This window comes from Pteropus medius, unplaced genomic scaffold (genome assembly GCF_902729225.1).
Source record: "Pteropus medius unplaced genomic scaffold, Ma_sr-lr_union100, whole genome shotgun sequence".
NCBI lineage: Eukaryota > Metazoa > Chordata > Mammalia > Chiroptera > Pteropodidae > Pteropus > Pteropus medius.
In genome coordinates this window covers 1,228,289-1,252,360 of record NW_024342647.1, presented here as the reverse complement: position 1 = coordinate 1,252,360, position 24,072 = coordinate 1,228,289, and the positions used below count along the sequence as shown (strand labels likewise).

At 50.8% G+C, this 24,072-nt stretch overlaps 1 protein-coding gene across 4 annotated transcripts; it reads right to left on the bottom strand.

Annotated features, from left to right (window-relative positions):
- Positions 1 to 274: 274 nt before the first annotated feature.
- Positions 275 to 23,758, bottom strand: TRAF1 (TNF receptor associated factor 1). 4 transcript variants are annotated; one of them, XM_039866740.1, is made up of 9 exons: positions 23,610 to 23,758; positions 20,779 to 20,901; positions 20,168 to 20,555; positions 18,129 to 18,213; positions 9,411 to 9,476; positions 8,500 to 8,910; positions 6,858 to 7,035; positions 5,013 to 5,161; positions 275 to 3,141 (listed from the first exon to the last, which is right to left on the bottom strand). In XM_039866740.1, the coding sequence occupies exons 3-9, from the start codon at positions 20,305 to 20,307 to the stop codon at positions 2,923 to 2,925; spliced, it is 1,248 nt and encodes a 415-aa protein (XP_039722674.1). In that variant the 5' UTR covers positions 20,308 to 20,555; positions 20,779 to 20,901; positions 23,610 to 23,758; the 3' UTR covers positions 275 to 2,922. The 4 variants fall into 4 exon arrangements, with proteins under 4 accessions (XP_039722674.1, XP_039722675.1, XP_039722672.1 ...); XM_039866741.1 differs by lacking the exon at positions 23,610 to 23,758 and adding an exon at positions 23,006 to 23,159; XM_039866738.1 differs by having other exon boundaries at positions 20,168 to 20,901.
- Between the last annotated feature and the right edge of the window lie 314 nt (positions 23,759 to 24,072).

Sequence of the window (24,072 nt, the reverse complement as noted above, 5' to 3'; positions counted from 1 at the left end):
ACTCTCCAGTTAAAATGAAGAACCCAATAAGGATGTCTGTTACTATTATTTGACACTGATCTGAAAGTTTTAGTCATTGCAGTAAGATGTGAGGCAAGCAAGCATTGGGAGAAAGACACTACTACTTTTTAAGGACTCTGAAATTAGAGTTTATAGTAAGTATCTTATTTAATACTTCTACACCTCAATAAGTAGATGTTATATATTAGTAATATATTTTATATGTTAGTATCGTTTCTATTTTTTACTTCTAAAGAAGTGAAATGTCAGGTGCTTGGTGCACTTAAAATAGGGCTTTATTGGAAGATAAATTAGTAAATGTTTTAAATCATTGTCTCATCCTGCTGTAAACAGCCCAAAGGGTCACACGCAGGAGATGTGGGATGTCCCCAACCCCACCCCATGCTGGTTCCAGCAGATGAAACCGCCTTCAATGCCTCTGTGCTCCAGCCCAACTTACCTCTCTGCCTTCTGCTTCATGGTTCCAACTCAAAGCCAAGGCTGCTTTCCATCTCTATGATTTTACTTTCCCCCACACCCTTATCTTCTGCATCTCAAACTACTTTAAGGTCGAGTTTAAATGCCACCTCTTCCATGAAGCCCTCCCTGCTCCACCCAACGGATCTGGAATCCTGTGTTTTCTCTGAGCTTCTCTTATGTGTCGGTTTCAATGATCTACTTAGGGATCGGTTTCCCCCACTCAACTAAGAGTTTCTTGAGGGTAGGGCGCCCATTTTACCTCCCCCTGCCTAGGGTCTGGCACAGGTCTCAGTAAAGCTTTACTGAAAGAATGGCCGCCTCTCACAGTGTTTAAAGAGAGTCTGTGTCTCTTCCCATCAGGAAAAAGCCACTGAAGGTGTAGAGTAATAGCTGTCCCGAGCAGCAGCTTGTCCTGCAAACCCCTTCTCACCACGGCACTCGATGACTGGGGACGAGGATGTTATTGCCGGAACACCAGCTCTGAGGTAGAAGTCCCATAACGTTCGAGGCTAGACCTTCCCTTGTTATTCACACTCATCGAGGAAGCAAGTTGGTCTCCATTAGTGAGAGGCTGTCAGCAGTGGGGACAAGGAAAAGGAGCCCTGACAGGTTTGTAGTCTCTCATGCATGGCAAAATGCCATCATACTACAAAGCACTAGTGCTTCATTACTGTGTTTGGGCCTCGAGAAACCCTGTATATATCCCCGTTTTCAAATGAAGAGGCTGAGGCAGGATGGGGTACCAGCTGTAGACTCAGGTTGGATCTGGGTTTTCTGATACATCGAGCCCACTGAGCTGTGCTGCTCCCTCACCTCTTTTGGGAGGACTTTCTCAGGGAGGACAGGCAGGGCTGCCGGCCCATTTCACGGAGCCAACCCTAAAGGTGTGAGCAGTGCCATCGATCACAGCGGAGGAAGAGTAAGCTGCAGGGAAGGCTGGGTGCCTGCCTGAGAGCTCCGAGCGGTAGCATGAATCTTTGGGGTCTCTGGGAAGCCGGGCAAGGGACTGAGTAGGAATTGGTTGTGTGAGGCCTCCAAGGTAAGAAGATAAACACAGGCCACAGCCAGGCCATGCGAGGTAGGCCGCGGTGCCCGGGCCTTTCCCTCTCTAGTCTCTCCTGGCAGTATCTCCTGTGAGGTCCACGGAACCCAGGGAAGGAAGCTGGCTGGGGCGGCTCCCCCCATTACAGAGAGGAGAAGACTGAGACGGAGGGGGATGTCCCTGCCAGCGCACCAGCCCCGGACGTCACCTGCAAGGCTGGCAGCGCCACTGAGAACGTGGCAATGGTCTTTTCCAACGTGGCTCAGTTACGACCAACTCCTACAACCACACGCTTCATGAAAACTTCAAAAGAGATTTTAAAAATAATTCTTTGATTTTATGCATATTTAAAAAAACAACTTCTGCTAGTGGCTCAGAGGCCCTGATAAGTCAACGAGAGAAGTGAATACCTCGGTTGATCAGGTGACATGGGATTCTAGAAAGCAAGGAAGGCGTTGGGACCCCAGGCAGGGAGTGGCGAGTGTATGCTTCCCTTTCTTCGTGCTCCTTCTGGATACCCCCGGGAGCTCAGTGGCCTGCTTTCCCCTGGAGGAGGCGAAGGGGAGTTCTGCTGGGAGGCACAGGACGCAGGGCATGTGTGTGCCGCTGCATCTGGGGGAAGCCGAGCTGCCAGGCCTGGGTGGCAGGTGCTGTGTGGGCCAGCTCAGCCCACCTGGTGCTACTAAAGGTGAGTGAGGAACGTGGAGGGCATAAGGAACCTGGATGTTTCCAGAATCCCTGCAGCCCTAGGTCTCACCTGGGCCAGAAAGCCTAGACTCAGAGACTTTCTGGGCTAGAAGTAACCTTGAAGGTCTTCAAATCCAAATTTGATGCCTTCCTCTACCCCAGCACAGTCCTCGGACTTTGCTTGTTCACTCTAAGAGATGGGGACTCAGTCCACGCCTGGACAGACTGAGTTCACGTTGGCACCCTGTCCCTTTCACCCCCTGGGTCTGATCTTGGGCAGGAAGACAGCAAGCACGTTTCCAGGTCTCCATGGTGGCCCTACAGAGACCGTCCCATGCTCAGGCCTCACATCTCTAGCTCACCATCCTTGCCCCAGGCCTGGTCCCCATTCCCTCCCCATCTTGGTCACAGTCCACCTCGCATTCAGGGCTGGAGTGGCTCCCGGGCCTCCAGTGTTGCATGGTCAGTGCAGAGGGAACAGTCCTGCCACCAACCTCCTTCTGGATCCTCTGCCTTTGTGGGCTTAGCCCAAGGTTCTGCCACTCTAAGCTGATGGCCGCTACAGCCAGTCTGTCGGCCCTGCTCAGGTCACGCCATCGGTGTGCCCTGGGGCCTTGTGCACCAAGGGCAGGCCCTTGGGCACTTTGTTACTCCCCTAGCCTAGGCTGGTGCTCCCTCAGGACGCGGGTGTGGCCCACGTGGCCCTGCCCGCCCTAAGCACTCGTTTCCACAATGCACTTGAGGAACATGGTGTCATCCTTCACGTAGGCATGCTTGGGTGACTGCAGCCTGCTGAGAGGGAAGAAGAGTGGGCAGCCACTGGCCACATTGGTTTCACTCTGGGGCCGCTGGAAGGATGCAGAGCTCAGGTCGGGCCGGAAGGCATCAATGGCGTGTTCACGGTTGTTCTGGTCCAGCAGCATGAAGGTGACCTGCAGGGCAAGGACATGGTGGAGGTCAGGCCCTGGGCAGCGCACCGAGCTCTGTGTCTGCCACCTGTGTAGCCCCTTGACCCTGAGCTCAGGCTGGTTAGGAGTCAAAGAAACAATGTCAGGACCATGCCTGGTTGTCCTGTGATTAGGAATCAGCCACTCTATCCTACAGGAAGGGGGAATTTGGATGCGACCATTGGTTTTGCTGGCTGTTGCGAGCTAAAACTGTGACTAGGCACTGACGAGGAAGACACACTCATAACCCGTAATGCCCTTTCCTGCTCTGAGATGTTTGATCATCAACTATGCTGAAACCTCCTGGGCAAGGTGCGGGGGCAGGAACAGATAGGCTTTCTGCTGAGGGGCTGTCAATCAACTCCCGGAAACGTAAATGGAACTCTGTCTGCACAGGGCAGATTATGTGTGCCCCTAAGAAGCTAACGATTTCAGTGACACAAACCCTCTCCCCCGGCATGTGTCACTGGAATGCCCGTCAGGGCATGAAACAGCTTCTCATCGCCCACCACCGCAGCAGTTCTCAAACTTGGCTGCACTTGGAATTCCCTGGGAAAGTTTAAAAAATACCGATGCTCAGGCGTCACCATTCACTGTAGTGTGACCTAGTCACTGGTCATTTAAAAATCTCCCCAGCAGGTATGGAAACCACTGACCTACTGACTCATATCCAGACCACCGTGGCACTTCCGCCCTTTCAAACATTTTTAATAGACTTCATTTTTTAGAGCAGTTTTAAGTGTACAACAAAATTGAATGGAAGAGATAGAGATTTCCCGTAGACCCCGCCCTCACACAACCTTCCATGCTGCCACCTCATGGGACATGGGTTATAATCGATGACACTACATCCCTAGTTCACTCTTGGTGGTGTACCTTCTATGGGTTTGGACATATGTATAATGACATGTACCCATCATTATAGTACCATAGAGAATAGCTTCACGGCCCTAAAAATTCTCTGTTTTCTGCCTATTTATCTCTCCCTCCCCTCAACCGCTGGCAACCACGGATCTTTTTACTGTCTCCATTGTTTTGGCTTTTCCAGAATGTCGTGTAGCTGGAATCATACAGTATTCAGCCTTTTCAGATTGGCTTCTTTCACTCAGCAATATGCATTTAAGTTTCCTCCATATCTTTTGATGGCCTGAGAGCTCATTTCTTTCTGGTGCTGAAAAATATTCCACGGTCTGAATGTACCACCGTTCGTTTACCCATTCGCCTACTGAAGGGCAGCTTGGCTTTTCCAACTTTTGGCAACTATAGATAAAGCTGCTATAAATGTGCATGTTTTTGTGTGGATCTAAGTTTTCAACTTATCTGTTTAGTACCAAGGAGTGTGATTGCTGGATCATAGGGTAAGAGCAGTTCAGTTTTTAAGAAACTGTCTTCTAAAGTGTCTGGACCATTTTGCAGTCCCACCAGCAATGGAGGAGAGTTCCTGTTGCTCCACATCCTCGTCAGCATTTGGTGTTGTCGGTGTTTTGGATTCTGGCGACTCTAATAGGTGTGTAATGGTATCTGCCTCCTTCCTTTTTTCTAAAAATGCGGCCAGTTCAGGCTAACCCGACAGCACCTCCTCCAGGAAGCTTTCCTTATTCACCCCGCCATGTGAATTTCATTTCTACATGCCTCCCAGTGGTGTTGATCCAGGCGTTTTTGCCCCTGGACTCATGATGCTGAAGGGAGCCTTGGCTACTAGATGTGAACGCAGGCTCCTGTTTTATAAAAGGGGAAACTGATAATGCAGAGAGGGCAAGGGACTTGCCCAGGTCACCCAGCCAGTTCACGGCTAAACCAGGACCAAGACCCAGGTTTCCCCCACCCCATCCCTATTGTTTCCCGTGGCCCCGTACCTTGTTCCGAAAAGGCCATGGCAGCAGAGCATCGTACTCCCCTTTCATGATCACGATGAAGAGCGACAGGTGGGTCTTCTTTCCCGTCCCGTCCCCATTCAGGTAGAGCCGGAGGCACAACTTGTAGCCGTACTTGGCAGTGTAGAAAGCTGAAATGTGGAAGCCAGAGTCAGCATAGAGGCAGCTGCAAAGTGCTGGACTTCGCTGATGAAGGAACTGGGACCCGCGGTTAGGCATGTCCAAGGTCACTGGCTCGAAACTAAGAAATGTGGGGTTGGGACCCAGCATTCTTCTACATTATATACATTATAGTCAAAAAGGACCTGGATCTTGGAGATCATCTAGCCCAGTGGCTGTCAACTGGCCATCGGAATCACAGATTGCCAAGCCAATTACACCACTCCCGGAGTTTCTGACTCAATAGTGCTGGGTGAGGACTGAGAATGTGCATGGCTAACAGGGGATGGTGGTGCTGTTGGCTCTGGGACCACATTTTTGATTTAACCAAACTGCATTTTGCAGTTGGGAAGCCAAGCCCTGCGAGGGGGAAGTGGTGGGCCTCAGAGTGTGCTGAGGGCAGAACCAGGATTAGGGGCCAGGCCTCCTACCTCCCAACACTGACTTCTTTCTGCTGCCCTGGGCCAAGTGGCTGGGGACTCTGGGAGAATGGGGGAGAGTGAGGCGGCTCACAGTTCTGCTGGGCGCCCTTGGCAAAGGCTCCTAAGGGATGAATCATCCCCTGGTGACTAAGCACAGGAGCCTGCGGGTTCTTTCTTGGGGCAGCTGAAAGGGCCATGTAGTGTGGGTTCCAATGGCTGTCACCACAAGGGCCCCTCTAAGAGGGGTAAGTAGGGACAGGGTGTGGTGGGGCAGGCAGGAAGGGGTGGAGGAGGGACAGGCTGACAGTCTGATTCATCTCCGTCCCTTACGTCTTCTTGGTGGAATAGGAAGCCAGAGACAATGCTTGCTTTGTGCCTCTCTGCAAAGAAGTGAGGAGGAAAAGCCTGCGAGTTGGCGGTGGGCCACCCCACGAAGGGGGCTGCCCCTGCTCCTGAGGAAAGGGGCCTGGCTTTGGGACCCAGCCCTGCTGTGTGATATGGAGCCAACTCTGACACCTCTCTTCATCCCTGCCCTGTCGGTCTTGGGTGCATCAGGAAAGGTATGAAGTTGGGGCAAAGGCGAGCGGTCGTTCAAAGCATCATCGGCAGAAATCCTCTTTAATGACCCACCTGTTTACTTAGATGCACAAGAATGAGGCAAAAGGCAGAGCACACAGGTCTGAGCATTTTGTGCTGAATATACACATTGTTATATGAACAGATATCAATTAATTAAGGGAAACAGCTACTAAGTAACTACTTTATGCAGGACACTGTGCCCGGCCCTGGGGCCCCAGAAATGAATAAGAACTGCCCTGATTTACACAAGACTCCCCGATGCGTTACCTACGATCATCCGCCTAGTTCTCTGCTTGTCTGATTTCGGACCGCTGAGGGCAGGGTCCCACGGGACTCACCTGTGAGAACTATACTCTGTACCCTCTCATTTGCACTTCCTTTCACATCCGACGCCCAAGCAAAGTCAGTAACAATTTTACTCCTATCTGCAGAGTGTGACTAACACTCGGGGAGGTGGACGGCGTGCCCAGTTCAAACAGCACATGCGCTATGGGGCTGAGCCGGGCACCTGCCTTCTCTGCGGTCCCAGCATAGTAGGTGGCCTGAACGGATACTGGCCTAACTGGACACAGCATGGCTGTCATATGGCTGCTCCCCCTCCTTGTTTCCTGGGCCCACTGGGGCCTGCCTTCCACAGCAGGTCTCCGTGCCCCTAGGGACGTGTTACCTGGGGAGAAGAGGCTGACAGTCCTGCCACAGGCTGATTCATGGCACCGCCTGGTGACATTGGTGATCTTCCACAGGAAGGTGCCATCGAAGGAGGCCTCCTCCATGAGGCGCAGGCTCTGCTCCAGCTTGCCCAGGGCCTGGTCTTTCTGGGCCAGGGTGTGCTGCAACTCCACCACCTGTGGGGAAGCCCATTCAGCCAGGACACGAGCCCCGGCTTGGGGGTGGGGTGGGGATCGTGAGGTATGGAGACGGATCTGCCCCCAAATACTCCTTCCTGACCATGCCTCCCTCAGGCATGTCTATCTGCCTTTGAACACACTGTCCCTCCTGCCTGGAATTCCTTTTCCTTCCTTCTCCGGCTCCTATTCATCCATCAGGAATCGGGCTCACACAGCCCTTCCTCTGGGGGGGCTTCGGCCCCCGGCCTGGCTCAGCCGCTCCTGCTCCCTCTCATCCTGACAGAGCCCTTACAGCAGCTTTATGAAAGCAGTTAGGATCCTGGCTTTCCTGCCTGATAGACGGTCTCCCCTGCCGAGGGCTGGGGAGCTTGTTCTTCCTCTGTGTCCGTGCCTTGCGCGGTGCCTGGTGTGTAAGAGCAGATCTGGGAAGTTTCTTGAACTAAAGGTGTGGTTGCTGCCCTCTGAGAGTCCACCTTGACTGGGGCAAGGGTCACATACATGAAGGCTTTACTCGGTCACTTGAACCCAGCGCCTGGGTCTTCTATAGATTGATCCTTGGGAGTGCTCAGGTAGGGAAGTCAGGAGTAGAAGTGAGTGTTCTTAAAGAATTTTTTTTAAAAAAGAAATTGAATCCCTAAGTTTACTGATGAGAAAGTTGAAGTTCTGACAGGGAAGGTGACTTGCTCAGGCCTATGCGGCACGTTAATGGTGGAGATGCAACTAAAATCCAGGCCTAACTCAACATGAGACAGTGATGTAATGTTGCTGGTAAAAAAAAAAACAGAAAAGAGAAAAAAGCAGTATTAACACGGTGATCGGTTATATTAAGAAAAGTATAAGCTCTGGAACAAAGGAGGGACCGTCCTGCTCAAACAAAAGCTGTCGGATAAGTGGATTACCTGGAGTTGGTCTGGGACTACCACTCTGAATGTGTGGAATCCTTCTGAGACTGAGCCAGAGCATATAATAACAGCATGAAACTGCGTGCTAGCATGAAAAGGTGAAGGTACTGGGGGCATTTAGCCTAATCACTGGCTGCTTCCATGGGGACTAGAAGGCAGATTCATCTTGTGGACCCGGAGGAGCAGGGCCAGGAACAATGCAGGGAAGACACAGAGAGGCCAATTTCAGTTTAGTATAAGGAAGAACTTTCTAATAGTGAAGAATGTTCAGCAATGGAGTGAGCTGCTTGGGGAGGGAGTGTCCTATTATAGGAGAAATTCGAGCAAAGGAAATGAAGCACTAGATGGAGGGTGGGGGGTGGGGTTGAACTTGACTATAATTTATGACTCAATGTTCCTCCCGGAAGGTCTTGGGACACAGGAGACTTTGATGGAGGGGAGACTGCTCTGAACAGGAAGAATGAACAGGAAAAAGGCTGGTCCACTGGTCAGGAGACAAGGTGGGGCAGAGGGAACCCCCTGAGCCAGGCTTGAAGGTCCCCTTGCCTCCCATGCTCACCCTCTGTTCCAAGCTCAGGATGTGCTCGCGGTCCAGCTGGCTCTGGTGGATGGAGGCGGCCAGGGCCAGGTGGGAGGCCTCTACCTCCTTGTTGAGGACGGCGACAATGTTCTCAAACACACGCAGCTTCCCCTCCAGGTCGGCCAAGAGCTTCTCCTTCATGAAGTGCTGCAAGGCCAGCTCCTCCTGGCTCTCCGAGCAGGGCGCCCGGTAGCAGTCCACCTCCAGGTCGCCAGCCACCTCTACGGCCGCCTGCAGCTGCAGGTCGGACAGATTCTGCTCCAGGGCCATGGGCCCGGACCCCAGGCCAGAGCCCAGCCGGGCCTTCCACTGTTTCATGAACTCCAACAGCAGGTTTAGGTGGGTGGCCTGAGAGGTGACCTCATGCTCCTGAATGGACTTTGGGCTCCCCTGCCGAGACATTAGGGCTTGTCAGTGAAAACGAGAAGGTGGAGGGAGTACCAGGGAGCAGTGGAGGGTCTTGCCACCAAAAGTTCCCAGAGAAAGTCAGATCCATTCACCCAGAAAAAGGGAATTTGCTTTGCGTGCAGTGAGAGGGTTCGGAGGAATACCCTGACCTCAGACAGGCCCACCGTGAGCCATGTGCCTCCCAGCTCGACAGCAACAATCCTGCTCTGTCTTTGAGCACAATGATGATTTAGAACCATGGAGAGAGGCATGGTGGGTGGAGGGGTGGTGGTGTCATTTTAGGGATGCTACAATGTTAAGATGAGATCTTAAGAACTTTCCTGAGTATAGAAATGACTTACTAGTAAGAAAGTCATTATTCTAAGGGACATTCAGAGGACTAGCTTGATGTTGTGGGAAAATCCTGGAGGAGCTGAAGTGGGGAGACCCAGTGGTCTAGGGCTGTAGTAGACAGATGTCCTTCCTCACACTCAGATGCTTACCTTGAAGGAGCAGCCAACACCTGCAAAGGGGCACCCAACTCCATCGGCAGCCACCTCAGGGTGATCCTGGAAATAATAACATGTCACTGAATGTTTAGGGAGTCCCAGGAACAACCACTGGGGCTCTCTGCAAAGTACCAGGATCCAACAGGGCATAAGCTGGGCTGGGCCACATGACTTTGCACATGCTGCTGTTCCTTCTGCCCGGCTGACTCTTTTCCACCCTTCGAGCTTTGGCCCTTCTGTGACCCTCCTTCAAAACAGGATCAGGGCCCCTGCTGTGATCCTGGGCAGAGCTGTTACTTCTGTCAGGGCACGAGCCACACAGCCCCATCATCACCATTCGTCTCTGGTTGTCCCCACTGGTCTGGAAGTTCTGTGAGGGTCGCGGCTGTGTTTTTGGTGCTAAGGGCAAGGCCTGGCACAGAGGAGACACCTGGGACATGCTGGTTGCACAAGTGAACACCTTCCTTCTCCAGAAGTCCATGGGACACTGTGCACAATTGCCTTCTGCACATTTCCTTGGCAACCCATCCTAGACTGCGGTGTGCCTGCCCTGCCCTGTTCTCCTTCCTGGATAATGCACAGCCCGAGGGCGGGGGCACAGCAGGGTCTCAGTACTCAATAGCACCTCAACACTACCCTTAAGCTATTTATAGGTCGAAGGAGTTTACAAAATGCTTTCAGGGCCCTAATTCTTCCTCGGCCCCTAAGGACACCGTGGGGAAGATAGAGCAGGTTTTTTGTTCTCATTTTACTGATGAAGAAACAGGCTCACGGAGGGGAAGGGATTTGCCCAAGAAGGAACAGTAAGGAAGCAGCATAGCCACAGGGTTCTTCCCACACCGTATCACTACAGTTGATCCCTGAGCAATGTGGGTTTGAACTACACAGGTCCACTTGTGCAAGGATTTTTTTCAATAAGTATCTGTATTATTTTTCATCCGCGGTTGGGAGTCTGTGGATGCAGAGGGCCAACTGTATGCGGTGATCTACGCCATTTTATACAGGGGACTTGGACGTCCGCAGACTTTGGTATCCACAGAAGGTTCTTGAATCAATCCCCATGGATACCGAGGGACAACTTTAGTAGTTAAATTTTGGGAGAGTCAAAGTTATACATGGATTCTCTACGATGTGAGGGATCGGTGCCCCTAACCCCTACATTGTTCAAGGGTCAACTGTATCTCTCGTCAAGAGGAAGTCCATGGGAGACCGCGAGAAAATTATTTCCAAAATATCGATCTGGAAACGGCTTGTATTCAGAATATATAAAGAACTCTTACAATTTAGTAATAAGAAGACAAACAACCTAATAAAAATGGATAAAATACTGAACAGATACTTCGTAAAAGGGGATATATAAATGACAAGTCTATGAAAAGATGCTCAACCTCCCTAGTCATCAGAGAAATGCAAACTATAATGTAATACCATAATGAAATACCACTATCTACTCGCTAGATGGCTAAAATTATAAAAGAATGACAATACCGAGTTTTGATGAGGATGTAGAGGAACTGGAACATATGAATGTTGCTTGTGGGAATGCAAAATAATATAGCCACTTTGGGGAAAAAAAAAAACCATGGAAGTATCTCATGAAGTTAAATCATGCTTACAAAGTGACTTATAAGTTGCTTGTAAGTTACAAACAAACCATGCTTATAAAGTTCTCGTACAAGCCACATATTCTACTCCTAGGAATTTACCCAAGAGAAACTGAAACATATGTTTATGTGTGTATGTGAATGTTCCTGGCAGCTGTATTCATAAAAGCTCCAAACTGGAAGCAACCCAAATATCCATCATCTGGTGAATGGATAAACACATTTTTTTTTTTCCTTCAGAACATTACTCAGCAATCAGAGGGACTAAAAGACTATACGCAATAACATGGAGGAACCTCAAAAACATTATGCTAAATGAAAGAAATCAAACCCAGAAGACGACTTACGATGAGTCCATTCTTGTGAGATTCTGGAAAAGGCAAAACCACAGTGACAGAGAGCAGACCAGTGGACGTGTGAGGCTGCAGCTGGGAGAGACTAACCAAGGGCACGAGGTGCAGAAAAGAAACATTTGCCATCTTGACTGCGGTGTTCACATGGTTATATAAATTTACTGGCATTCATCAAACTGTGCACTTAAAATGAGTGAATTTTATTGCCTATAAATAATATCTTGATTTTCAAAGAGCTTTGTTGTTGTTTTTTAAAAATAATCTAAGGGGGTAAAATGAAAGGAGATTTGGATAAATAAAAGAGGACGACAGAGGTCTTTAGGGCTGAGCAAATACAAAGCTACACTAGTTATTATTTTTCAAAAGTAAAAGAAGAGAGAGCTTTAGACTTAATGAGTATGGTTGGTTTGGGACACAGAACACAGCCCAGCAAAGGACCAACCCCTCTTCGCCACGCCACCCCGGGCTTTAAGCACAAGTTGTTCCCAACGAAGAATAAAAAACAGATGTTTTATCGGGGGTGGGTAGAGGGCAGCCTTGGCAGAGAGACCGAGCTGGCTTTGGGAAGTGTGCAGTGACGCAGCTTCGCCTTGCAGGTAGCTTCCTGACCTGTGGGAACAATGGAGGGCCTGACGCTAGGTGTAGACCTGGTTCCAGGTGAACAGACTAGTGGAACCTCTCAGGCTCTGAAACTCCCTCCAAGTCCACGACACGAACTCTCTGTGGTTCTAAGCTGGAAGTGAATATCATAGGAGGGATGAGATACGAGGTTGGAAGTCCAGAATCACCCGCAGGTGGAAGGGCACGTGTTCTTTTGGCAGCTGAGCCTTACTGGTGTACCGGCGCAGGAAAAGGCCCGTTGCTTGGGTGGAAAGTGCTCTATGAATGCTGGGGTCATCTCTGTTGTGTGGATGGGTATGGAACGTGACCAATCTCCAATGGCTGACAGTCTCCAATGGCAGGAGTGACCCGAGAGGTCTTCAGAGGCCTCAGTGGCCAGCCAGGCTGCCCACAGTCCCATCATCAGTTAATCAGTCACTAATTCCATAGAGTGCCACAGGCGTTAATGGGGTGTCTGCCAGCCTGCCAGGGTGCAGAGCCCACTTTGGTCACTTCACATGCTAGCCGGGTGGCCCTGGGAGAGTATTAACCTCTCCATATCTTAACTTTCCTCCTCTGCAAAAAGGGTATAATAGTACCCCGCCCCACCTTATAGAGTTACGGTGAGGACTAAATAAGATAATACATGGAAATTCTGTATTAGTTACCTATTGCTGCTATAACAAAATACCACAAACTTAATGGCTTAAAACAACCCAAATTTATTCTTACAGTTCTGTAGGTCAGAAGTCTTAATATCAAGGTGTCGGCAGGATTGTGTTCCTTCCGGAGGCTCTAGGGGAGAATCTGTTTCATTTTTTCCAGCTTCTAGAGGCCGTCTGCATTCCTTGGCTCACGGCCCCTTCCACCCTCTTCAAAGCCGGCAGCACAGCATCTTCACATCTCTCTCTGACTCGTTCTTGTCTCCCTCTTATGAGGACCTTTGTGATTACACTAGACTCACCTAGATAATCCAGGTTAGTTTCTCCATCTTAAGATCCTTAATTTAATGACATCTGCAAAGTCCCTTTTGCCATTGTTAGGGGCTAAGGTGTATCCTCCCAAATTCATGTGTTGAAACCCTAACCCCCAGAACATGACCGTATTTGGAGATGGGGTCTTTAAGTGGGTAAATACATTAAGATGAGGTCGTCAGCGTGGGCCCAAAAACAATACAACTCGCGTCCTTATAAGAGAATATCTGGACACAGACGCACAGAGGGAAGACAACGAGAAGACCAAGGAAGAAGGCGGCACTGGCATCTATAAGCCGAAGAGAGAGGCCTCAGAAGAAATCGATCCTATCTTGAACTTCTTGCCTCCAGAACTGTGAGAAAATACACTTCTGTTGTTCAAGCCATCCCGTCTGTGGTACTTTGTTACAGCAGCCCAAACAGACTCATGTAGCCATGTAAGGCAACATATGCACAGGTTCCAGGGATTAACATGTGGACATCTTTGGGGAACATCATTCTGCCTAATGTAGTGTTCGATAAATGTTAGTCATCATCATCAGCATTATTATTAGTGGTGGTGCTATTCCTGTGGATTAAGCACTGCCCTTGGGACATCCTTTTCCTCCCGCAGTGGCTGTCATATACATGCATCATTTAATCCTCACATCTCAGACTCTTAATAATGACTTCTATAAAACCCCATTTTCCCATTGGATTTCCTCAGGTTGGTGAGCAACGTCCCTAACTGTATTTGTATTTTTACAGGACCAAAGCATTTTTGCATGCTATCTCATGGGATGCCAGCAATCATCCCTTGAGGCAGGCAGAGAGCGAGACGACCTTCACCTTAACACAGATGGGAAAACTGGACGACTGGCTTGCTTGAAGCAACACCAGGCTTGTATACTTGAGGAGGTGGCTGAATGAAAAAGCCAAAGCTCAGGGATGGGCAGTGACTGGCAGGAGGCAGCGCGTGTTCAGGGCAGAGGCAAGGTAGACACCAGGGGCCTGGAGTCCTTGTCCAGGGTCCTTCCTCCACATCAGGGAGCCCTCCCTTGACCAAAGGGTAGCCTCGTCTGAAGGCCAGGGGCTGAGGGGACAGGAGAGGGATCCAGGCTGGGGTTACAGAGGAAGGCTGGGACTTCAGTCCTAGGCCAAGCCTGGTGTATGTCTGGTGCCACGAGCGGCCCCATGAATGGTCTCATTGCCTCAAGCTGCTAAAAATAAAATCTGCCGTGGATTTTCTTCTGAGGAGGAAACAGAAACAGAGAAAACAAAATCCCAGCCCTGAGGGAACACTTGTCCTTCTGTCTGCGTCCGGGAAGTCTGGGGGTGTGTGGTATTCTCAGCTACCCTGCTTACCCCAGGCCCTTTGCGACAGGCTCAGCAGAGGGTTCCATCGAGAGGCACCCCCACTCAGCGACCTGCAGGCCTCCGAGAATGTGAGCCGAGAACATGAGAGTCACCTCTGTGAAGCCACTGCACAGAACAGAGGGTCTGTAGTGTGCCAGGCCCTGCCCATACCACTGCGCTGGGCGCAAAGACTGCCTGAGGTCCCGGATGCCTGGAGGGGCCATTTCTGCTCAGGTTTCAGCTTGTGCTGAAGGAAAGGTACTCTGCGGCGACAGGGCAGACCCAGTCGGTCTGCCTCTGCCTGCCAGTTCTTGTCCTCCTCTGTGCCTAAGCCAGTTTCCTCTCTGGCGACCTCTGCTCAGCTCAACTGCCACCTCCTCTAAGAAGCCCTGCCTGATTCTCCTAGTTGAAAGTAGTTTTGCTCATTTCTGTTTCTCCATAGCACTTGGTGGATTCCAGCACTTAAGGCGGACTATGTTATTTAGGCCTGCATAAAACATTTGGAGGCAGCAGAGGAGAAAATGCCTAGGCGGCAGGAGTTAGAGCCTGGCTTTGAGTCCCTTTGCTATATGCCTTTGGTCCAGGCACACCTCCTCACTGAGCCTCGATATAACGCCTAGTGGCGAAACAGGGATATCACCCCCACCTGTGAGAGGGTGTCACAGGATCGATGAAGTTACAGATGAGACTGTCAAATTCAGAAGTATAAGGGTTCGGGGGTTCATTTTTAGGCATCACACTTCAAAGGACAGACTCAAGAGGGATGTGGTCAGCACCTTTCTTCAAATGCAGGACTTCCCCGGGGGACAAGATGCTGACTGACTTGACTTTTGTGGCCTTAGGAGAGAAAGACTTCGGCTCAGGACAGAGGAAAACGGTACCAGAGTACCCTTTGGTGCAAGTGGCTGTTTCATGGAGTATTGAGCTCCCCATCACCGGAAGGACGTGCCACCTGGCAGGAATCCCGAACAGAACGGAAATTAGACTAGACAGCTTGACTTCCTATCATTTTCTGATTCTAGAATAAGTTAAGGCATTATTGTAAGCCATTGGCAGCAGATGCCAGTTTGCTTTTGACCTTGAGTGGCCCGAAAGAGAAGAAAGTAATAGAAACAATCCCATTCACAGGGTCGCAGGCAGACAGAGTTGAATGTTATTTTCCAGCCGCTAGCTCCTCTGCTACTTCATTGTCACTTCTACAGGAAGGCCATTCCAGGCATGGACCAAGCCTCTAACTAGGTCAACAGTAACCTTTTAATATCTGCTTCTTATATTACCTAATGGGTCCATGACTCTGAGGACTTCTTGGAGAGATAATAATCTAGTGAGGTCAGAGGATGAGGACAGACCGATAAGCAGATGGCATGGACAGTGTTTGCAAGGACGGCTTAGCTCAGCTGGTCTCTGGCCCGGCCTTTCCACCCACTTCCACGGCCCAGGTTTACCCCCAGGTGCACAGACTTCGCAATGACCACATACGAAAGTGTTGACTTATAATCAGCTGCTTTCCTTTAGTCAAAAGTCCCCCAAAGTTCCCTTCAGGGTCAGGAGCTGGAGGAGTCCCTGGTCTTTCCACGATGTGGCTTTGTGGAGGACTCAGACCACTGGCTCACACCGCTCCTCCCAGCTTTCCACTGGGGGCGCGGTGATGCCTACGTCAGGAAGCCGGGGGTGAGAATGGAACCCATGCTGCGGGGGGGTCTGCCCGCCCCCAAACGCAGGCAGCAACCCTCCCACCCCGTAGCGCCTGCGATTCCACCCTCAGAGCTGCTTCATTTGGTTTAAGGAAGCAAAAGCTGCAAACTGCTCTGCGGGGCCCTAGGCATCCCCAAAGTCCTCAGGGGCTGGGGCGAGAAAAAGAAGTGGGGTAACTAAGAGGACAGGGGTCCAGGCTCCCCTTTAATCAAAGCATTTCCACTGTCATCTGATGTCACATTAACGAAGATGAAAAAATTAAAACTACTGGATTAAGAAATATTAAAATACCTCTTATCTATATTACCCAAGATTTATACAAAAATGTGTATTAATTTTGTTAAGAGGCGAACCTAAAACAAGTTCAAAACAACAGTCCTGGAGCATTCAAGCAGGCGGGGCCTCAGGGAGCATCTAGCCTGTGCCTTTCCTTGTGCAGGTGGAGCACGCGGCTCAGAGTTATGAGTCTGTGCGGCTCACATTTCTTGGTTAGTCCATGAAGATGCCCAAACAGGGAGGCTCAGAAAGTTATTCCATGGATCAGGTTATGCCATTAGCTCTCACCACACTGCGGAGTGTAAAATTCTAGGAAATACACTGGATCCTTACTACTATTCCCTTGAGGGCCTACAGGGGAGGACTGATGAGGAGATGGGAGAGCCCTCAAAATCAACCCTATGTGGGGCAGGAAATCCCTCCAAGTCTCTGAAGGGGAGGAGCTAGAGCAGAGAAGGGAGAGGGAGGTGGAAGCTTGTCAGCCTCTGGTTCCCATGGGTGGGAGGGAGAGCCGCCCTGCCAGCCATTGACCGGTAATCTGGACATCGCAGGTCCTGGAAAGGCCTGGAAGAGCCAACTTAGCTTCTTCATTTTACAGACAAAGAAACAGGCACAGGAGTCATCTCTGCCACGCAATGAATTATACAGAGCCATCCCTGGACACTGGACACCAAGCTCCTGACCCCTGGGCTGTGGCAAGGTAGAGCTCTGGCTACAAGGAGCTGGGTGCCTCACAGTGAGGACAGTGAGGGTGGCTGAGCAGTGAGACCCTGGTCACTGGAAAGTCATACACTGAGATCTCCCAGCGAGCATCAGGGAACACATGTGACATGAAGGGCGTAGATTTAGAGCACTGATTCTTACAGCTTTAGATTCATGGATCGCTATGCATTTTTTTTTTTGGGAGATGAACACAATGATTGCTCTCTTTTAATTTTACCAAGTAAAGGCCTTATCAAAAATTCTACCATTTACTACCACTATCATTTCATTCATATAAAGACATATATACGGAGAGCACATCTCAGGGTGAAGGTTGATTCTATAAATGGAAAGAACCTGGCTTTATAAAAAAAAGTCATTACAATTTTCTTGTTTTTATCATCATTTTATCGTGAACCAGTGGGAATGGACCAGTTCTGGTCAGCATGTGGAAATCCCTGGGCTCTACAGGGGCCTTCCAACACAAAGGTCCGGGGTTCTACGCCACGAGGCCTGAGGACGTCTCTTTGGTCTTTCACACTTCCAAAGCTTTCTCTTATTCCTAGATAGGACACAGCTTGGCAGAGCCTGATATGGGAGCCATTGCCTCTTCCTTTCTGAGGGCAAACAGGGACAGGAAGAACTATCTAGATCAAGAGTTAGCTAACTTTTTCTGCAAAGGGTCAGATAGTAAATAGTTTGGGCTTTGAATCCTCTGTTCCAACTAAAGCAAGTGCACACAATGCATAAATGAATGGATGTGGCCATGTATCGATACGATTTTATTTGTGGACACAGAAGTTTGAATTTCATATAATTTTCATGTGTCACAAAATATAATTCTTAATTTTTATAAGCATGTAAAATATAAAAAACCATTCTTAGCTCATGGGCTGTAAGAAAACAGGTGGCAGGCTGGATCTGGCCCACTGGCTGTAGTTTGTAGACCCCCGGGCTAAACTGTTGTTCTCACAGATCAGCCAGGTGGCTTTGGGCAAGTTGCTTCACAAATGTGTTGTCAGTCTCCTTATTGCTTACAAACCAAATTCAGTCTAGACTCAAGACAAGGAGGAAGGTACCTGCCAAGGGCTGTGCAAAGAGTTGCCTAAGTAGCCTCAACCTTGACAAATGAAGAAAAAAGACAAATGTCCTTTCCTGGCTATGCCAACGTACCTTCTCCTGAGACAGAAGGCTTCCTGGGCTTACAGATTGGGGGTCGTGTCCTCTGCATTTGGGACAGATCCGATCCTCGCCGTTCCTGGGGACATGTGAACAAATTTGGCTGAGTGAGGCATTCCCAACTCCTTGGTACCAACCTTCATCCTGATAGCTCCAAAAGCCTTGCCCAGCTGATATCAATGAGTAAGCAGGCCCATAATCCCAGACTGACCATTCCCAAACGTTAAAAAGCATTGGCACGCGAGGTCTTCCTGTAGTTTGGAGTGAGCTTCTTTGGCAGCCAAACCTGACCTTGAGTGACTGGAGGCTATTATAGCCCTTCCTTATCCCACTGGGTAGGAATATTTATGTTTCATTGCAGAAATATTAATAGGCTCGGTTATAAGGTGCTGCCCCATCCTCACTGGAAGAATTGCATAGTAATGCACTATTTTGCTTTTCTAAAATCTGAAAAAATTCTGCATTCCAAAATGTGTCTGAGCCGGAGTTCAGGCAAGAGATTGTGGATGTGTGGCTATATTTGCTCTTCTCAGCTTCCTCTATTTGGTTTTGGTCTCTTAGTTTTAGTAATTACAGAGGACTATGGCCAATTAGGATAAGAAGGAGCCTCAGAGAACACCTAGCCTGAGGTTCTTAACCAGGAGTATCAGACTCTGACCAGGTGACACAGGGGCTTTTACAAAGCTCCCAAGGGATTCTGATCCACAGGCAGAGCCACTGATCAGGCCTGTTTTACAGAGAAAACAAATGAGGCCTCAGAGGATGTATGGATTGGCCAAGGGTAGAGGTGGTCAGGGGCAGAGCTGGACTGGGCTCTCCGCACCTCAGGCCTGGGCCTCTTCAACATCCAGTCAGCTCCTTACCCAGCTCTGCCAGGTTTTGGAAAAATGGGAGGGGAGCCAAGAGGCCCAGTGCAAAAGCCTGAGTGAGATAGTCCAGAACGACCAGCCACGCTCTGACCATCCCACTCCCACAACCTGGCCTTTCCACCTCAACCTCTCCCCTCCCCCTCACAGCCTCCCCCTGCGTCAAAGCATTTGAATTTCTCAAACGGGCCTGATTCAGTTTCCCCATCTTAAGCTGTAAAGCCCCACACAAAGGTCATGCTGGGGGTGCATGGCAGTTAAGGAGCACATGTGCCAGGAATTGGGCCTGAGGCAAGCGGACCTAATCTCTCCATTAGGCCTCACTGTCCTCATCTGTAAAATGGGATAATAAGAGGATCCACGTTTCCAATGCTCTTCTGAAGACCAAAGGAAAGAGGGCTTGGCATACAGTAGGCACGTAATAGTTGTTTGCGGTGGGATGCTGATGATTGCATTGATGTCACATCTCTCTGCATTATTTATATGTTAAATATACACATATTTTTGTATTATATAATATATGATGCATATATGTAGATTTTTATATATGTAAAATATGTATATTTATATAAGTACATATTTATATATAACATATACATATTCATATTACTTATACATATATAAGTATATCACCTATAAATACATACATATATAAACATATGTCTTTGTTCCCTTTAAAAGTGTTCTCAGCGAACAGTACAAGGTGATGGGTGATACTGCGGAAGATGTAGATGTATCTGTATAGCAGTTCATCATTTACTAAGGAAGTTTACATTCATCATTACAAGGACTTTTTGGAACATTATTGATTGGGCCTCGTAATAATCCTGGGAGGTAGAAAATAGCTTTACAGGCATTTTACAAACAAAGAAGCCAAACTTTGCACCCAGCCACACACTAAGTAAAGAGCTCAGCTAAGCCTGAGGCTCTGCTTCGCCCTGGACAGCCTTCAGCTGTGGCAGCTGACATCTGTCTGGGGCTACTTCTCCTTCCAGCAATAGTCAGGAGGGACAGTGTCAGGGACTGCAAGACAAGGGTGTGGAAACTAAGGCCCAGAGAGGGGAAGTCACCTGCCCAAAGCCACCGGTTCCTCTCACCCTTGCCTCCCATCAGGGGTCCCTCCCTGGCACCTTCTTCATACCCGCCCTTTGCTCCTCGACCCCTCACCTCACGTTCTCAGAGAGACAGGCAGTGCAGCAGAGGGCCCTGGGCTCTGATGGGTCCTGGCAGACGGTGGGGGGACATCCAAAGGGAAACTCGTTCTCATCGGGGGCTGGGCGGGGGCTGCTGGCTGAGCCAGAAGCCATCCTGGGGTCCGACTAAGCTCCTCTGGGGAGGGGACCAGACCCGTGGAGTCTGTGCTGAGAGAAGAGGTGAATTCTGGTGTGGGCTCCCCTCTCCTCCCCTCCGTGAGCAGGAGTCTGATGACTTTATCTTCTCACTGGCTTGTGTGGTTCAACGTCACAGCTGAGTCACAGCAGGATGGGGCAGGAATTACCCTTTGTGGTGAAAAAAATCCCCTGGACGCTGATTGAAGGCTCTAGGAGTGTCCATTCTTCAGAGTGAGAGAGGGCAAGAGAGCGAGTCAGAGAGAAAAACACAACTGTGTCACGGACTTTTAGGAACCAGCGAGTTCCCCTCTCGGAGAACCTCAGGCTGCCATTGGCTTCCTCTACCTCCTCCCCTGAGGGACATCAGCGGAGAGACACCAGCTGTGGTGACTTGTCTATGTTCTCTGAGACTTTGGAGAAGCCTGGAATTCCAGTGGGAGTGCTCACCACCCAGGTGGAAATCCCCAGGGTCCTGATGGCAGGTCCAAAAATGCAAGTTCCAGGAGCTTTAGCTCTGTCCAGCGTCTCAGGTAAAAGTCACTTCCGTAGAGTGGTACTTGGTTACCCCATCTGAAAAAAAAGAGAAGCAACAGGTGGTCCTTAGGGCTCCTCTGATCCCTGAGATTCTGGGACCCATGGCTAAGGCAACCAGAGGCAGCAAGAGGACTCTGATGGTGCGGCCCTGCCCGTGGCATTCTTCATCAGTCAGGATGACAACACAGGGCCCTCCCCTCCTTTCAAGTCCAAGTCCTCAGAACCATACACGGCTCAGGGCCCTCCTCCCATGGCCCCACTCAGGAAGTCATAGGTGGCCACATACCCGCATCAGGCACCACTACTTCTCAGCCCTGATCAGAACAAAGCTCAAAACAAACACAAAGCCACAGAGAGTTATTCTCAAAGGCCAAGTGAGACACAGATCCACCGTTGTGTGGGAACTACGGCTCCTGGTGCATCCACTATAGGCTGGGTAACATTTTCCTTCCTATTCCTTAGAGCAGCCCACTGGGAATTCTGGGGCTGTGTATAGGTGCAGAGAAGCAAGACCTCTGGTCTGAAGTCACACAGCCCCTGGTAGTGGAGCAGGATTTGCACTAAGTCTGTGGGACTCCATACTCTGCGTGTCTCCACCCATACAAGAGACAAAAGCAAGCCCACATGGGGAAGTCTACAGAGGCTAGGAAGGAGGCCAGAGCTTTGTTTTCTCACCTATCAAAAGGAAAAGATGACCCCTTCACTTCGATCATGCTGGGCTGTTACTAGGGTTTTATAAACTTTCATAGTGGTTTCAAATCATGGGCTTTGAGGTCTGTCAGATTTGAGCTGGGATCCTAAATAGTGGACATTTACTAGCTCTGCATCGTGGCACAAGGTCTTTAACTTCTCTGAACCTCAGTTTCTGCATCTGTAAAATGGAGCTAATAATAATACCTACTTCATCTGACTGCTGTGATGACTAAATGAGGTTGTGGATGAAGGTGTGGCAAGGTGCACATCCCAAGTGAGGTGCTTGAAAAGGCTCTGACATTGTATTCTGATGATGGCCACAGCCCTTCCAGCTCCAGATCAGAGGAAAGGATTTAAATGGTAAAGTACGCTTATATAGTGTTCTCGCAACCATCAACTTTGCTTGAGCTCCACAAGTGGGCAAAGCAGGTCAGATGTTGTCCTCTGACCCCAGATAAATTCAAATGCCCACCTTCCCTGAAGCAATAGTGGGGCTGCCAGGGACTGCTGGCAAAGAGAGCATGTTACCATGGCACTGCAGTGTAAATCAGGACCTCTACCCTCACCTGGGCCAGCTCTGGCTTGGCCCTGTCAGCAAATGACCTTGAGGCCTACTTCAGAGAAAAGTTTATCAGAAAGGCACTCCCTTAACTGCATCCCCCAAACATGCAAACTTCTCTGCAGCCCCATCTGTTTCCTTCTTCCCTTGGTTTGGCACAAACAGGCACCCAAGACTTCTCTCTCCACCCAAGTTCTGGGTCCATTTCTCCCTCGTCCCTTTCCTCTCGCCTCTGTCTTGGATGCCTCCCTCCCTACCAGCTCCTTCCCGTTAGCATGAAAATATGCCTGAGCTGCTCAAACAATAAAAGTGAAAAATAATAGGTACTCCTTTTAGTGCTGCGTTTAGTACTTTTATAGGCACCACCTCATCTAACCCTATGAAGCAGGTATCATCATTATCCCTGTTTTACAGATGAGGGAACTGAAGTACAAGAGGTTCCTTGCTTTGCTCAAGAGGAGCGGGGATTCCAGAACCCAGAGACTGTTCCTAACCACGCATCGCTTTAGAGCGCTCTTCACCCTCATCCCAAACTCCTCTTCCATCTACACGCCTTCCTCACTTTAACAAAACTTCTGGAAAAGATTGTCTACATGGGCGCTCCGATTCCTCGCTTGAATCTCCAGAAACATGCCCCAGAGATTCTCAGTGTCCAAGTCGCCACACGCCCAGAGTCTGTCCCAGTTTCTATCCAACTAGTCCTCCGGCCAGGACCTAACAAGACTCCTGGCCCCTCCTTTCGCAACCTTTGCCCCCCGTGGGCTTCCCGCACCCCTTCCGTAAACGCCCCACCCCCAGCCCTCCCACTTCCCTGGCTGCTCCTTATCGTCTCCTTGACCCCTTTCTCCTCCACGCTGAACCTCCACCGCTCCCATCTCCGTGTCTCACCCGTGGGGACCTGCACACGTGGAGTCTCTCTGCATCGCGCACCCCACATCTCTCTGGCCTTCTATTTGCTTTCGGGCGTACCTGGACCAGACCCCACTTCCCCTGGGAGTCTCCGGAGGCCGCCCCAGGGTTGGGTTGGGCGCCCGCCTTTGAGATCCCCTGCGTCCCCCAGCACCGGCCCAGCCCCCTGCCTCCCCGCTCGGTGATGTCGGGTTGCCTGTGTGACCCCCCCAGCCCCGTTCGTGCACCCCGCCCCCCGAAGGCAGGTGACAGTGGTCTAGCTGCCGCCGCCTGTCCAGCGGCGTGCGCACAGCAGCGCCCGCGACTATTCGAGGATGGGCGAACCCGAGGGGCGCCCCGGGCGCCTGCGGGAAGGACTTGGCAGTGGGTCTCGGGTGGGTTCTGCAGCCCGGATTCCAGGTCCCCGCCGTGCGCAGCGAGGCCTGCACTTGGCGAGCCCCCCAGCGAGCTGGGGCTGGGGACTCCCGGGGGGGGAGCGCGGGGGCGGGGGCCGGGGCGCCGCCCGCGGTCCCGGGGTGGGGTGGGGTGGGGTGGGGTGGGGGCGGGGTGCTGCGGGGCAGGGGCGGGGTGCAGTGCAACCAACCTCCGCGCCGCCGCCGCCGCCGCCGCCTCCCCGCGGCTCGGCGGGAGCTTCCGGTGGGGCGCCGAGGACGTAGCCCGGGCGGCGGAAGCCGGGGAGGCCCGGGGCGGGTCCCTGCAGCCCGCGCCCGCGGCGGAGGCCGCCCTGGGGGCGGAGCGAGCGCTGCCCTGACGGGGAAACTGAGGCCCGGGCCGGGGTCTCCGGCGTCGCGTGCTCTGTTCTCCCGTTGGGGACTGACAGGCTTCCATTCCCCTCCTGCCCCGCACCGTGTTCCTGGCACATAGGAAAGACTCAGTAAAGGGTTCGCAGAGTCAGCGAACGCAGACCTGGGATTTGAACCCTCTCCCTCGTCTCCTGCCTGCCTGCATCCCCGCCTGAGGATGGGGTGAGCAGTGTCGGAACCGAGTTTGGTCCTCTCGGATTCCTGCACAGAGCCGAGCACAGTGCCAGGGTCGTCCAGGCCTCC

What these genes read in the sequence shown, in the direction of transcription:
- TRAF1 (XM_039866738.1), bottom strand. Translation starts at nt 20,307, where the DNA reads ATGGCTTCTGGCTCAGCCAGCAGCCCCCGCCCAGCCCCCGATGAGAAC. An exon ending in GCCTTCTGTCTCAGGAGAAG is followed by an intron (nt 9,477 to 18,128) that starts GTACGTTGGCAT and finishes TATTATTTCCAG; the next exon opens with GATCACCCTGAGGTGGCTGC. An exon ending in TCCTGAGCTTGGAACAGAGG is followed by an intron (nt 7,036 to 8,499) that starts GTGAGCATGGGA and finishes GCTTCCCCACAG; the next exon opens with GTGGTGGAGTTGCAGCACAC.